Here is a 15,736-nt window from a genome sequence, read left to right on the forward strand (position 1 = left end):
TCTGTCAATTAAACTAGATTATGGAATGATCCTTGCTAATTATATATTATTATCTAGCAAGCAGTTATCTCCCTATAAAGGGTGCTCCTATAATGGACAAACACTGTTCCTCTAGCACAGCCAGCCCCAATGGCAAATAAAAAAAGAAAAAGCCAAAACTATTTCTGCTGTGGCAAATATTTTGCCTCAGCTCAACTTTTCGCATTGCAAACACTGCACTCCTGTCCCAGATGGAGGGAGGAAGAGGAGGAGGAGGAGGAGGAGGAGGGCTGCAACATGCAGAACCAGCTGGAGACAGGAGGCAGGATCAAATCTGAACCCCCCAAACCTGCTGCAGAGGCATGATTGCAAGCTCAAAATCCAGCTGTGAACACTCCCTTCCATCATGGAGCAAATGCCCCACTCAGCCTTCACACACCAAAATCCCCATGAGCAGGGGGGGAGGACCTTGCTGTCCCTGGGGCTGTGATGACCGGGAAACAGGGTTTAAAATAGGCTGGGAAAACCGCTCCCAGTAAATGCCATCATTGCATTTTTAATTGTCCATATGCTTGATCCATTATGTTTTCCCAGATGGCTGGTCTGCTTGACTAGTGCCTCTTCAACTGTGCCACCACGGCCAGGATCTCCAGTGACTACCTCGGTCCCCAAGGTAGAGACACCCCCACCGTAGGATCTGTGTCACTATGACCAGGGTCTCCAGTGGGTACCTGGATCCCCAAGGTAGACACACCCCTGGAGCAGGCTGGCACTGCCCACCTTAGCAGGCAGGATTAGCTGCAGCTTCCCCCAGGCTGTGATGGACTGAGGACTGTTGTGTCCATCACTGTGCTGGGAGGGAAGAGGGGGAGGAGGTGGTACCTAATGGTGTTCTCCTCCCCAACACCAACCTGTCCTCAATCCATCACCAGCAGCTCAGGGGAAGCTGCCAAGCAGTCTCTTGCTGCCCCTGTGGTTTTGTTCCCCCAAACAGAGCCACCGGCCAGGGCACCTACCTGTTGATGGGCTGGCAGTACCCACCAGGCATGACCCCCTCCAACTTCCCACTGCTGTTCCAGCTGCAGTACCCGGTGCACGGGCAGTGAGCTCTGTCCTTCCCAGCACAGATCCCCTCTCAGTGTAACACCCACCAACCCATCCATGCCAAGGTCCTGGGGGGCCATGACTGGCTTGGTGGAAAAGTTGCTGGAGGCCTCCTGGCCTTTAACACCAATCCTCAAGAAAACCACCCCAAGGAGCAGCAAACCCACTCCTGCTCCAGCCAACAAACTGCCCTTGTGCTAGCCCCCGGGCCAGTCCTTGCTAAATTAACCATAAATGTTTGAGGAGAGGATGCAGGATTAGGGAAGCCTGGCCAGCTTCATTCCTGGCATTCCTGGGGAAAGGGAAAAATCTCCAGAGCAACCCCTGCTGTGGTGCTGCTCAGCCTCACACCAGGTGACTCCAGGGGGACAGCAGAGCATCGATACCAGCTCAGGCAAGGTTGGCACCCATCCTGCACCCCGCTCCTTCCAAGCCTCACAGCTCTGGGGCCATCAGGGACACTCTGAGCCAGACTGGGTTCAGCTGCAGGGTTGGATTCAGCTGTGCTGAATTTGCAGCCTTAGCAGAGCCCTCCCACCCTGAGGCTCCTCTCGGCTGCTCATAGCCATCACAGTTGCACCTGAATGGAGTTGCTCCAGGTGCCACAGGATTTTCCAAGGCTGCCAGGTTCTCGTGGTGTGGATCATGATATCATGTGCTTGCTGGGCTCCCCAGTGGGATGGCCAGTCCTGCCCAGTGCCCCAGGGCAGGGGGAACAGGGTCTTGTGCCAGCAGCAGTGCCCATTTTGGGGCACTTCCACCCTTGCTGCATTTGTCCAACTCAGAAGTGCAAAAGCACAGCCCCCTTCAGCACACCCCACCAGGGTGACACATCAGGAAAACCTTCTGGTAAACAGAGAAAAAATGGAAAGCATGGCTAGGATTTTTCGGATATTTTAGCTCAGCTTCTCTCCGGTGGGAGCAATTCCCCCAGGGAAGGAGACGAATAAACCAGCTGATCTCCTGGGGGCTCTTCCAGTCCTGTTTTCTATGATCTACAATTTTCCAACAGTTCTTCACTTGATTTGCACTCAGACATTTGCAGAGGGATAATGGAAGCTCTCCCTCCTGCACAACAGCAAAGCCTTTGTCTGCTCCAGAGAGACGCGCCTCCATGTCCATAAGCAAAGCCAGGAAATGGGGTGGCTGCATCCAGCCCGGCACAGTCGAGTCATCGTGCTCTAAATAAATAATCAGATGAGTAACAGGAGCACTGCCTGTGCCTGCTGCTCTCCTGCTTGCTCGGGAAGCACCAAGCGAACGCTAAAGAGGGAAACTGAGGCCTGATGTGCGAGGACCACAGTCACGGTTGAGGGAAGGACCACTGGTGATGGATTCCTGATATCTCTGCCCCTCATCTGAGCGGCTTTTACACGAGAAGAAGGATTTGTTTCACAAAGTGACCAGGGCAGTCCCTCTCTCTGGGCTGTGTGCTTGCACTGTCCCCCTCCCCAGCTGGTGTGTCAGGGAAGAGGTGGTTTAACAGGGAATGTCAATGAGCAAATTCCTGCAGAGCAGGGAGAGACTGGATGCCTAAACCTAATGGAGAAAATCAGAGTCTGAGACACGGCGGAGGATGACTGGAGGCTGAGAGGGCCGTTGTTCAGCCAGCACCAGAGGCTTTCCTTGCTCAGAGCAGGATGACCGGTTTGAGTGGTTCGCTGCTGGTGGCAGCTGCAGCTGCAAATGCGAGCAGAAACAAGCTGGGAAAAGTCTTTTGTAAACATTCAAGTCGCATTAATCACCCCATCCATGAGCCCCTGGATAACACCCTGCAAGGCTGGGGGTGCTGGGGATTCCCTTGGCTCAGGGAGCAGAGCTGCTCCCACAGCACCAGTCCTGCATCCACAGGGGTGTGCAGGTGAATGCTGTACCCAGGGATGCTCAGGCAGCTTTGAACTGGAGCCAGAGCTGGAAACCCTCCCTGGGGTGAGTGCAGCAGTGGTCCCTTCTGCTGTTGGACCCTGGGACCTGGTCCAACTCCTTATTTGAGTGCAATACCAACAGCTACCCAGAAAAGCATTTTTCCGTGCAAATTGCGAGGTGCTGGAGGCTCCAGATGGGCAAGGAGGTGCCTGTCCTGCAGGCAAGGGCTGGATGCTGCTGGGTGCTGAGAGCTCCCCACCAGGCACGAGCGGCTGCAACATTCACCTGTTTCAGCAAAATCTGGGCCACCAAGAAGGTTAATTATATCTTTAAGTTTCTTTCAATTGTCAAATCTTGTAACTGTGGTCTCAAGCTGACAGTTCTATACCCAGCAATTAACCAGCAGCGAAGCTCTGCAGGCAGCGTGGGGGGGTCTGTCCTTGTTTCCCATCTACATACACAACAGGCTCTCAAAACATTGCCTTAATGGAGCTTAACAGGACTGGCAAATATTTCCTTCAGAAATCCTGCATTTGGTGACGTGTTGCACCAACAAACACCAAATCAATCCTAAGGAAGGCTCCTCGTTAGGAGGCATGCGCAGATTTGTGCCTTCTTCCCTCCCCAGACACCCTCTCAGGCATCCGTGGGCTGGTGCAATCCGGGAGGAAAAGCTGCTCAAGCATCATCCTTTTCCTTTGCTGCTGCTTCCCCTGATGCACAGAACTGTCCCAGAGGGAAGCAGGACATCAGTCAGGGTAGCCTTTCACTGGTGGGACTATCCTGTCAGTCCCTGCTAAATGCTGGATTCAGCAGCAAGAGGGGTTTGCTGTGCTGTGCAATGCTTTTCAGAGATACCCAGTCCCCTCCTTAGGATTCATTCACATTTAGAGACAGCACCAAAAAAATGGCTCCTGGATTTCCCACTGTCCTCAAACTCCATTTTTTGCCCCTGATCAACTATGCTGGGACATTTTAAGATCTCTCCCTGCACCGCAGTCTGTTTTACACAGGCTGGAGTGGGGGTGGCCCCTACACAGGCTCCCAGGGCTGTGCGCACCCTGCTTCCACAGCGAGATTCCCTGTGGCTTTGCCATGTGCTGGCTCTGACCCACACTAGGATGAACACAGACTGTTCTGTGACAGCCACCCCCTCTGTGATGCTGAAGGGGAATGTCCTTTGTGTTGGGATGGCACAAGAGGCAGGTAGGGGCTATTCAGCCATCCAGCAGGGCTCATGGTGAGGATCCCCAGTTTTCTGGAGGGGCAGATGACCACAGGACTCCTATTTTCGTGCTCTTGGGTTGCTGAGCTCACCGTCTGCAGGGACTAGGGGCGGAGGTCTGGTGTCATTGAGGTCCCAGAGAAGCCAGCTCCTCCTGCCAAGGCCATCTTTACAGGATTACAAAAACCTCCACACTCCAGCATCTCAGGCTCCATGGCACCACAGCCTGCCAAGCCACAACAGGATTTGCTCATGTTTTCAGACCTCAGGAGTGAGACTGGTACAGAGTTCACAGCAGTGGGCACCTCAATATGCTGGAAAGGAGGAAAACACAGAGGAGAGGAGAGGAAGATTGTTCTCTTCCCCTCCAGCTGCTGGCGGCTGAGGCACTCATAGTGAGTCCTGAGAGAAGGTGAGACAACATGCGAAGATCAAATGAGGAGCTCCAGGGCATGGCAAATTCATCTCATCACATCACCCACAGACATCCAGAAACACCACCTGGGAGCATCTACGTGAGCTACATCTGTTTGTGCCAGGTGGAGATACCTACAACACAGCTCCATGGTCCCCCCCCAAGCATGGGTGGGAGTATGGAGAACATTTGTTCGGCATACAGCAATATTTGGGGATGGTTTGTACCTTCAAGAATTCAGCAAGAAATAATTGACAGGATGATTTGCAGCCATCGGCAAACAACGCTACTTTCCTGAAAGCAGCAGCACTAGAGGGAAAACAAATTGAAGCAGGTGCAGGAAGAGTTAGGGAGCGCAAGAATTGCATTCCCGAGCCAAATGGACAGATTGAGACAGAGGAAAACAAATTGGGAAGGGAAACGGCTGCCTATTGCCTGGATTTTTCAGGCACTGGAAGGAGGTGGAGGTTGGGTTCAGGCTCAGTTTTGGGGCCTGCGAGCTGTGACTCTGTTCAGGCAGCTGTGTTTGTGCTCAGCCTGGCCCGAGGGCTAATTTTGGGGTATGTGTTCACCCTGGGCAGGACTGGGATTGCAAGCCCTGGAAATCTGGAAAGCAGCATCCTACAAAAGCACCAGCCCCACCACTGCGATGACCATGAGGAGCCCGGCCAGGATGCAGATGCTGATGAAGATGATGTCACTGGTGTCCTGGCTCTTGATTTCATGGGCATCCATTGCTTCCCCCTCCCACTGCTGGGCATCCACCAGGTTTTCTGCCTGGTTGAGCCTGGATGGGTCAGGCCCAGCAATGAGGGTCACCGAGGCTTCCTTCCTCTTTGGCTCACACTGCACCTCGTACTGGTGGATGTCCTCCTGGTCACCCGCTGAAAAATCGATGTAGAGGGTGCTGACGATGACGGACGTGTTGTTGCGCCTCTGCAAGACAAGGGTCACAGCTCATTAGAGCTTTGTGCAGTTCCTTTTCACAGGGGTTTGGAGGGGTTGGCCATGAATCAGATGGGTATCTACTGGGAAGATGTGAGAGGGACTGGGAATGCCTCTGTGCAGCCAGTACACCAGCACAGGGTTAACCATCTACCCAGCTTGCTTTAAAGGAGGGTTTGCCGACTGCTTACCTGGGATTCGGTGCCGCAGGTGTCAAACCTGGTGTGTATTTTAAAGTTCCTTCCAACCACCCGGGCTGCACAGGAGGGGGTCCCCAAATAAATCCTGTTCCTCTCCAGCTGGGCCAGAGACTGCACAGGGATCTGGATGTGGAAGTCTGTCCGGGTGCAGCTGATGTTCATGGGCACAACTATTGGGACAGAAAACACGTGTAGAACTCATGACGAGTTTTCAGGAAAAAGGAGCAACACCAGAAATGCAGAAAACAATATCAATGTTTTAGTCCTGTCCCATGCCAAGGGCAGACACGGATGGCTCCCAGGCACTGCCCTGCTTTCTGCCCCAGGGAGAGACCTCACCATCAACCAACCCCCTTGAAACTCATCCTCCTTCCCAGGTCTCTGAGTGACACAAAAGTGCCACTACAGGCAACATCATCATGCTGTCACTGCCACTCTCCATCATTGCAAATCCAGTGAGACATTTGAGTTGGTGCCCAGGACCAGACCACGAGAGCTTTGTGGATGGCTTGCTGTGGGCACAGGGCTCCCCTGCATCCTACAACACCCCTGTAAAGATGCTCTACAGGGATGAAATGGAGGGGATGTCTCTCAGAGGGACCCCATGCCTGCATGGAGCTATGCAGCTGTTTGGCTGTCCCTGGGAAAGGGTGAGCTAGATCCATGGCCCCAGGGCATCCTCCCAGTGGATGGCCCAGCCCAGATCCTCCTGTCACAAGTATCATCAGCCCTCCACTGCCCTCAGAATGCTGTTTTTGATGGGGAGCTGGTGAAGAGAGTGCACAGAGGGAGCTGCTGTTGAGCTGTCCAGGATGCCGAGAAAAAGAGCAAGGCAGTGGTGATCCCAGCCTCTCTCCACTACTATCCCTCTGGCATCATATTTGGCCCCTCTGGATGCAGAAAGCATCCACACAGGGAAAGAAGCAGGGACGAAAAACACCCCCCTCTTTAAAGTGAATTCATGCTCAGCTTGAACCAACCACTTGGGCACTATGAATTATTGAATTATTCCAGCTCCTCCTGAATCTGGGAAGATGCAATAAAATCATTACGAAAAAATAGTGTGACTTTGCTTCGCTTAGTGCATTATAAAGCCATTAGAATATTTACCAAATAACTAAAGTGCATTAGATCAAGAAGAGGAGAAAGTGGATTCTCTCCCCTGCTGTGAAGGCTTTCATTCAAATGGCCATAAATCACACACGCCCAGCCCAAGCCATGCCCTTCGGTGGGCCCAAATGGAAAATATCTGCATGGCTGAAGGGCTGTGGATGTGGAGGCTGAGGTGCCCTTTTGCCTCTGGGGGCTCCCGAGGAAGACGGTGGTGGGGAGAGGCCAGTGTGTCCGGTGGAAGCAGCCACTCTCCTGGCAGTGCTGGCAGCTGGATGTGCCACACAGGAACCTAATCACAAGCAGATGCTGGAATCCCTGGGCAAACACAGCTAGCAGCCTCAGCTTTAGGAAGGGAGGCTCAGTTTCATGTCCAAGCTTTTGTCCTCCCCTAACATGCATCTGAACAATGTGTGTGCCAGGGGATGCAGGAACCTTGGGCAACTGGGAGAAGTCACATCCCTCTTTGTGATGGGACACACCCCACTCTTCACTAGCACCCCATCTATGTGTCTGCAACCTCCTCCATTGGGAGTAGGGTTTCTCCATGACCAGACACGGTGAGGCCAAGATTCTCTCCCTGCACACTGCTGTAAAACAGTGGGAAATAAGGACAGGGACAGACCTGCTGTGCACACTACTGCCCTACTTGATGTTCAGTACGTCTCTCCCTCCAGAGGCTGCAGAGGCTCAGGACAAAACTCCATCCCATTTCTTACTCCTACAGCCACACACCCCGATCCTTTCTGCTGCACTGGAAATGAAGAATGATTTTGCAACTGAGGGATAAAAGCTAATAAACCCAGGGCCAGCCTCCCCAGCCCCTGTGCTGCCAGTCCAGAAGTGCTGCTCTGGCTCCAGCCCTCTGTCGAGGCTGCCCCTGGTTGAATCATCCCTGACCTGCAGGTCAGCTTGGATGTAATTATCTTGAAATACAACAAACGCCATAAATTTGCTGGTGTTTGAGGTGCAAAGGTTGGCAAATGGAGGAGGAAGGTTACACACCGCTCCGCCCACCAGCTGTGGATGTGCCGGCTGGGACGCGGGGCATGCCGGCAGCAGGGATGTGCCAGGCAGGGCTGGCTGGGTGGATTTGGGAATGCTGTGCCCCGGGGGTCCTGTCCTCCCGTGCTGCTGCCAGTGGAGGAGGGGGCGAGGTCTATGTCTGCCTGCTCAGCCGGGTGCTGATGGGACCGGAGCATCCTGAGGAACAGGAAAAAGGTTGTGATACTTGAGCTGGTCACCTGCCCTGGGGCTTTGGTTCCCTAAAAAAACCCCTGGTTTTCTCCTCTGAGGGAGGAACAGGAGCATGACAGTGGCAGAGACACAGGAATCTGAAGCTGGAAAGCATCTCCTGAATACTAAACACAACATGGAGCATGTGCATTTTGCACTCTGCAGGAGCTGGAGCTCATTCACCATGTCTTCCCCCACCCCAACCCTAAGGAGCCACGGGCTCTACTCCTGCAGACAGGAACCATCACTGCGTGGTCCTTCCAGAAATTGCATGGTCTGGGGCATGTTCTGATGTAACTAAAGCACTGAGGAGCACCCAAGTGAGACCTCACCTCCCACGTAGGCAATGGAGAAGCCCCTCTTGGCTGTGTTGCGGTCGGTGTGGAGGATCAGGAGCAGCTGGTTGCTGCGGGAGATGACGGGTGCCAGGCTCTCCCGCCCACACCACCGGCCCAGCAGGGATCCATTCTCGGTGCCCCCATCGAAGGCAGACAGGTGATCATAGTCACAGCCACCCGTCAGGCTGCTCCGGCCCTCCAGCTCCATGTCCAGGAAAAACACCTTGACCCGGTAGCCCGTGGGCATATGGATGCTCCACTGGCACTTGAGGTTGTTGGGGTAGAAGCTGGGGTACTGTGGGCTAGAGAAATTCCCTTTGATGGCAGTGAACACCTCCTGGCACTCTCCTGCTCAGGGAAAAAGGGGAAGAGAAAATCAAAAGCAGACCTGAACTCCGCTGTGTGTGGATAAGCTGGTGGAGGAGCAATCACTTATTTCATTGCCCTTCACCTCACTGCTCCCCAGCCTTGTGTTTGGCTGATGGACAGCCAGCAGTTTTGGGGTATGGAAACTCCCAAAGTGGCCAAAGTCCTGCAAGACCACATGGGAAAACCCATATTCCCAGGAAATGGCATGAGCAAAGGAGAAAGGTGACTCTTGCTCAAGAGAAGGACAACCTGGGGCCCAGGAAAGCAGCAATGCTGCTTTTTACATAGTGTGGTGGTTTGCACTTCACACCATCATCTCCCAGGTTCTCACCACAGTGATCTCCTCCACTATCCTCTCCCTGCCGCAGGAGGGAGAGAATCACCACCCCAACCCTGGACCCATCCCTACGTTCTTCCCACTGCCCCACCACACAGACACCCCCGCACCTGAGTAGAAATGGGCCTTGAAGCCCCTGCCACCGATGTTGAAGTCCGACTTGAAGATGATGAGGAGGTGTGGGGTGGAGGAGACAGTGCGGGGTGGGCGGGTGCTGCCGCAGTAGCGTCCCAGGCGGGGGGCAGTGACAGTGGGGCCATCGAAAAGGGCCACGTAGTCAAAGCTGCAGCCCTGGCCCCCCTCCATCTGGAAGTCAGCAAACACCAGGGTGAGGGGGCCACCGCCACTGGCCCCCCCGATGTTCCAGCGGCACTCGGCATCGTTGGGGTAGCTCTCGGGGTAGCGGGGGCTGGTGATCTCCCCAGACAGCCCCGTCAGCTGCCCGCCACAGGCATCTGCAAGGAGGCACAGGTGATGAAGACAGTGGGAGAGGGTGGAAGGACAGATGCTCCACCACCACCATCTCTCCCTGCTACCTTTCCAGTAGGCAGCGGCGAAGCCGTGCTTGGCCACGTGTCGGTCGGAGCGGAAGACGACAGCCATGACGTGCCAGGCGGAGGAGAAGGGTGGCGGGGGGCTGTGGCCACAGAAGGTGCCCAGGAGGTTGCCCCGGTCCCGGGCAGCCCCGTTGTAGACCTGGAGGTAGTCGTAGGCACAGGCGTCGTGGTACTCCAGCTCGAAGTGGCTGAAGGAAAGCAGGACAGAGGAGCCCTCGGCCACCACAATGAGCCACGTGCACTCCGTCTCATAGGGATATAGCCCCGGGAAGTTGGGACTGGAGAAATTGCCAGAGGGTGCTGAAAGCACTCCCCCACATTTGATGCCTGTGGGACACAGAGGTGGATGTGATGTTCCCTTTCCAGGGGAAGACTAAAAGAATGGAGATGGGATGCACAACACTGGCTCCATCCTACCATCAGCACTACTAAAACTTCAGCACCCTGCAGACCTTAGCTGGGCTTGGCCACCCCCTCTCATTGGAGGATGTGCCCTCCATCACCCTTCATCCCTCCACATGATCCCTTTTCCCTGCACTGCCCCATTGTGTGGCTGCAGCAGGGCTGCCCTTGAGCTTATCCTGCCAGTGACAGCATGGTGTCCCCACCTATTTATGGCTGGGAAAAAGGAAGTAGAGAGTGAGTTTTAAAGGCTCAGAGGTTCCAGGTTCTCTGATGCCCCAGCTGCCCAGCCCTTCAGCTTTGTGCTTCTCACTGACCATCCTCCCTCCATTCAATGGTGGTATCAGTGAATTTGAGCTGGGAGAAACAGGGGTGAAGGGCTCGATGCACTGAACAATGAGTTATGCATGTAGGGATCGATTTCCTAATGAAATCTTTATACTGAGACATGGTTATTATAAAATAAGGCTGGGAAGGGGGCAACTGTCACCTGCCCCTGGGTCTGATTAGGGCTGGGGTGAAGAGGCTGATATAGTGGGCACATACATCATGTCTGGGAGGGATGCAGACCCTATGTAGCCCTCGGGAGATATGTGTGGGTTCCCAAACAAGGCTGGGCACTCACTGCCATCAATCTGGCCCAAGTATATTGCAAATCAATAGTCAGCCAGTGCACTTTACTTTTCATCATACTTGCTGGCACAGTGACCTCCCAGCAAGGGGGGGTCCTGCAGATGTGTGGGATGCAGCACCACATGAGTGTGTGTGTGTGGCCAGATCTAAAATCAACTTGCTAATTACTGGGGATAGGCAATGAAGTAATACAGGGGTGGTACTAAAGAAATAATATTGTTGAAATAAATACCCAAGAGGGGAGCCTGCTGGAGAGGCAAATAGCCATGATGCACACAGATGGATGGATTAAGGGTTGGGAGCCTTGGGGTGCTCTGGGAAGCCCAGGTGGGATGTGGGGTGGCCACTCAGGAGCACATGCACCAGAACCAGGGATGGGGTTGGTTTCTGATGCAGTCCTTCTGTGAGAAAGGCCCTGCTGTTTTTGGGGAGAAGGATTGCTCTGCCCACCCCACCCCTCAAATTACTGTGTAATCTGTTAACCCTGTCCTGCAATCTGGAGGGCATTTTATACAAGTAGGGTGAGAGGTTTATTACATGCCCGTCACATACACACACATACATACATTCACATAAATGTACATGTATATGTGTGTGTGTATATAAATACATGTATTTATATAGGCAAGTGAACTCCAGAAGTTAACAAACCCTTCACCAAAACACCTGTACATCACAACAGGACAATCCCTACCTGCAATCCTCAGTAAGATAAGTGTGAGGCAGAATACCAAGCACAGAGCAGTGTCCCACACTTGCTGCTGCACACAGTGACTCCAGATCCCAGATCCCAGCTCCCGGCCCCTGGCCTGAGCCAGCCCACTCCCTGAGAGAGAGCTGGAACCCACTCGCACCCCAGAGCCACGGTGGCACCCGCAAACAGCCCTCTTCTGCTCCTCGGGGACCATGAATGCCCATCTAGCCCCAAGGTTCCCACTGGGAGCTGGGACCAGGTTCTTACCTCTGCTGGGAGCATCCCCGAGAGCCCCGCAAAGCACGGCCACTGCTGCCAGGTATCCCACCCCCGTGCTCCCCATCCTCCAGCAGGAAAATCTCCCCTCACTGGCACCCGAGCATCCTTTTGGAGCTGTCTGTTTGGAAGGAAAAAAATAAATAAAGAGAGAAATAAATAAAAAGCAGGAGGACTGTAGAATTAATAGCAGAATGAATAATTCATCGCTTGTTTGAATTAAGAGCGGCAAGGTAACTTGATCTATTCCTCCCTTCCTTCACTCAGTTTTAATGATCTGGATCAAATGTCCCAAGGATTTACACTATACCAGATACCTTGTCAATACACTATATTTAGAAGAGATATTAATGTTTCAGATATGGTGTATAACGGCAATAAGTCTGGGCTGACAATATGCCCTTAAGGGGCCATGAAAATAATTTAGTTCGCCAGGCAAGCCAGTGAACCAAAATGGGAATTTCAGACTTACCGCGGAAAAGCACCTCAGGAATTAACATGATTTATACTGCGGCACCCACTGCACAAAGCCAGCTGGTGGTAAAGGCTAGAGAAACAGGGAATGGGATTTAAACACGGCCACGTCTCCGCGCCGGCTGCCAGGTCAGCATCCCTGCAGCAGGAGTCCAGGCTCAGCGGGATGCTCAGCCCGGGAAAGCAGCAGTCGTGAGCACTAAAGATAGCAAATCCCACCTCCCCCGAGGAAGATTAGAGATGAATTGTGACTCATGGGCAAAAAAACATCGATTATTATAGAACCTGCTAAGGCCTTGGAGAATTGCCACGTTCTTCCATGCCGGCTCACACTCCTTCTCGCCCAGGCTTCTGGATGCACTCGGCTGAAGGTAATCAAGGCTTTGGATTTGGTGGGAAAGATGTGCTCCTTGTGCTGTGCCACATTAGCTGGAGAAACCCCAAACCCAGCAGTGGCTCAGTTCCTTCCCTCCCACCCTGGAGAAAGGACTTTCCTGCTGCCACAGCCCACACCCAGATGAATGCCAGGAAACAAAATCCCACAAGGACCTCCCAGCATGAGGGACCTGTGCTAAAAAAGTCACCTTCAAAGCAGCAGGGAAAGAAGTAGTGAGTATCTCTAAATCTCAGGCAGGAGACAAGTTGCATTTATTAATTAAGCAATGAGGATCGATGCTGAGACATTTCCTGTGGATTAATGATGGGCTGGGAGGAGCTGATGGCCTGAGGTGCAGCTAAGGACCATTAACACCAACTGGTCATGAATCCCCGGGAAATGCTCCATGCCAAGGTCATTAAGTGCCTGCATATATTTATGGGGAATAATAACAACAGTAATATTTGTACAGGCTCTCTCTCCACTGCCCGGTCTCGCTGGAGTCACGAGCATTGGGGCATCCCAGCCAGGAGCCCTCTGTCCTAAGCCCAGCTGAGGTGGAGAATGTCCTGGGGTGTCTGTCCCGGGGCACTGGGCACCACTTCACCCCACCAGGACTAAGGGTACATTGGAACGAGGAGGTGCAGGGCAGCCCTCCCTGTTCCCAGGTACTGTGTGAAGCTCTTGCTCCAGTCCAGGTTCTGGGAGATGATGTGATACTGTCTCGTATCCCACTGACCTCCTACGGACACTGCAGAGCTTAATTAGCTGCTTCCCTAATGGCTTGGAGAGGAGGTCTGTCCCTGTGCCTTGTGAAACAAGGGGCCATTGTGTGGGGCCATGCAGCAAAGAGGCAGGAGAGATCTGGCACCACGGCCCCTCCTCGATATTTCCATTGCCACAACCCTGGCTCAGTCAGGAGGAGTGCTCAGCCCTCCCAGCCCTGATCCCCTGGGCTCGGGGATAATGTGCTCCCCGACTTCTCCATTGCTGCACTATAGAGCAAGACATTCATCCTGACTTCTCCACCATGCACTACAGAGCAACATGTTCATCCTGACTGCATTCATCTCCAGCAATACCCACTGCTCTCCAGCCTTTCCACCACTGGCCTCAGCACCGAGGCACATCCCAGCATGGAGCCAGTGTCCAGGACACCAGTACCTACAGAGCTACTTCTCTCCATCCCTCCAGCTGGCCATAACCCCAGGAAATGGTATCACTGAAAATTGGTGACAATGAGGGGTCAGGGCTGTGCAGCAGAGCAGCTGTGCCCCTCCTCCCAGGAGACGGCATCCATCAACCACCGGCACATTCACCCTTCTCCTGACCTGGAGATGGCCATTCCCAGGCTGGGCCTGAGCCCAGGCAACCGGCTTGTCAGCTTCAGAGCCAGGCAGGAGTGGGAGGCAGGGGGAGAGTGAGAGGCAGCAGGGAAACAGAGGAGCCAGGACTGGAGGTCAGGCTGGAGGTGCTCCAGGTCAGCCAAGGGTACTTTGCTCCAACCAGAGACATGGTGGGTGATTTCGAGGTGTGCCATGTTGGGGCTGCCTTTGTTCCTCTGTGGGCAAATTTATAAATCATGAGTCAAAAAGGCATTTGATTCATTTAAACAGAAAGGACGTGATCAGGACTGTGAGACTTCAGAGAAGATCAAAGGTTTAAAAATTGTACCCAGGAGAAACAGGAATTATTTAGGCAGGAAATAATGAGATGAAATTAAGAGGGTATTTAGGTTGCACATGAGGAAGAAGAAAGGAAGCAAAGTGAAGCCCCTCTTCTCAGCACAGCACTGCATGGGCAGCAGGGGCTTCCTGGAGCGCAGCCAAAGACCAGGGGCATCCCACCAGCATCCCCCTGCCTGGCAGGAGAGGCAGGATGTGAGCCCCTGCCCTGGCCATGCATCGGCCACCCACCACTGCAGGCAGCTCACGCACCTTAAGCTCCACAGATCCCCCAGTCACAGATCAACACTCTTTCCCCATGAAACTGCCACCACGGGATGGTTCCAGGCCTCCAAAGGAAAGGAAACCTGTCATCTTCCCTTGGCAGGGAAAATCCTGCCCAACAGCCTTTCCACTCCGTGTCCCTGCCTTTGCAGGGGTCCATGCCAAGGTCTGAAAGGGGCTGTCCCTATGGGGGATGGTTGGGACAGGGGACTCCCAGCCCAAGAAACAACAAAAGGCAGGAGGGGGAAGGGAGAGAAGGGCAGAAAATAGAGAAAAAAGTGCCTAGGGGCAGTGTAAAGGCTCCTTCAAGTCCCTACTTCCAAGGACATCATGTCCCCCATGGAGAATGTCTCGCAAAGACCCCTGTCCCCTCCGGCACAGGCAGCACCTCCTCCCGCTCGGCCGCAGCGATCGTTGCAGGATCGCATCCCGCAGCACTCACAGCTTGCTCCGTCTCTCACCACCCTCCCTTGGAGCCACGAACAAAGACGGGAGCGGCGCGGCAGAACGGCCGGACCAGCTGGGGAGGGTTTAACCATCGTGGCCCATATGTGCTGAAATACCCAGACATATTGGGGTTGTGTTTAAAGGAACAGTCCCAGCTTTCTCGCAGAAAGCCGTCGCTTTTCCAAAGCGAGCGTCAAGTTTTACCTTGGGCCTTTGCAAAAAAGGCTGGGTGGGTTTTTAGCAAAATCACAAAAAGATAAAACATTTAAAGCAAGAAGTATATAAGCAAGGTTTTTGAATACTTAATATCTGACAAAAATATTTTTTCCATTTTCCCAGCCAAGCCCAAAGTAGGGAAATCGACTGGAGAAAGCATCTCCTTATTTTATCAGCCCCATGCTGTGCAGAGGCATCTCCACTATGCAGTAACTTACAGTGGCTGAAGCACAGCTTGGATTGGAGCTGAGAGCTTGTCTTGGACCGACCATGGACAACTTCTCTGGCTCAGCCCTTCCTCCAAGGAAGTTCACATAAAAGCTACACTTGATTAATTCCAGGCATTTGGTAACTGGAGACAAACCTCTGCAATGCAAGAGGAACTTACGTTCCCTCCCAATGTGTGAATCAGAGCCACCACTTCAGTGCACGCTGCTTATTTTGTGTAACAAACACAGCTCCTTTGTGTGTAAGGTGTAGTATTAGACACAGGTACAAAATGAGGCATGAATGATAATGCAACATCACCTGGCACAACCACAACACAGCATGGACTGGGAATGAACAGAAAAACACAAAGGTGTGCAG

The 15,736-nt window shown here is 53.3% G+C and overlaps 1 protein-coding gene across 1 annotated transcript; it reads right to left on the reverse strand.

Annotated features, from left to right (window-relative positions):
* Positions 1 to 4,715: 4,715 nt before the first annotated feature.
* CDCP2 (CUB domain containing protein 2) lies at positions 4,716 to 11,753 on the reverse strand. The gene is made up of 6 exons (XM_051801447.1): positions 11,678 to 11,753; positions 9,661 to 10,008; positions 9,235 to 9,579; positions 8,413 to 8,766; positions 5,726 to 5,904; positions 4,716 to 5,525 (listed from the first exon to the last, which is right to left on the reverse strand). Exons 1-6 carry the CDS (start codon positions 11,751 to 11,753, stop codon positions 5,211 to 5,213), a joined length of 1,617 nt encoding a protein of 538 aa, XP_051657407.1. The 3' UTR covers positions 4,716 to 5,210.
* Positions 11,754 to 15,736: the final 3,983 nt, after the last annotated feature.

Source organism: Manacus candei, unplaced genomic scaffold (genome assembly GCF_025592945.1).
Source record: "Manacus candei isolate 608988 ecotype Guabito, Panama unplaced genomic scaffold, ASM2559294v1 h1tg000005l, whole genome shotgun sequence".
In the NCBI taxonomy this organism is placed as follows: domain Eukaryota; kingdom Metazoa; phylum Chordata; class Aves; order Passeriformes; family Pipridae; genus Manacus; species Manacus candei.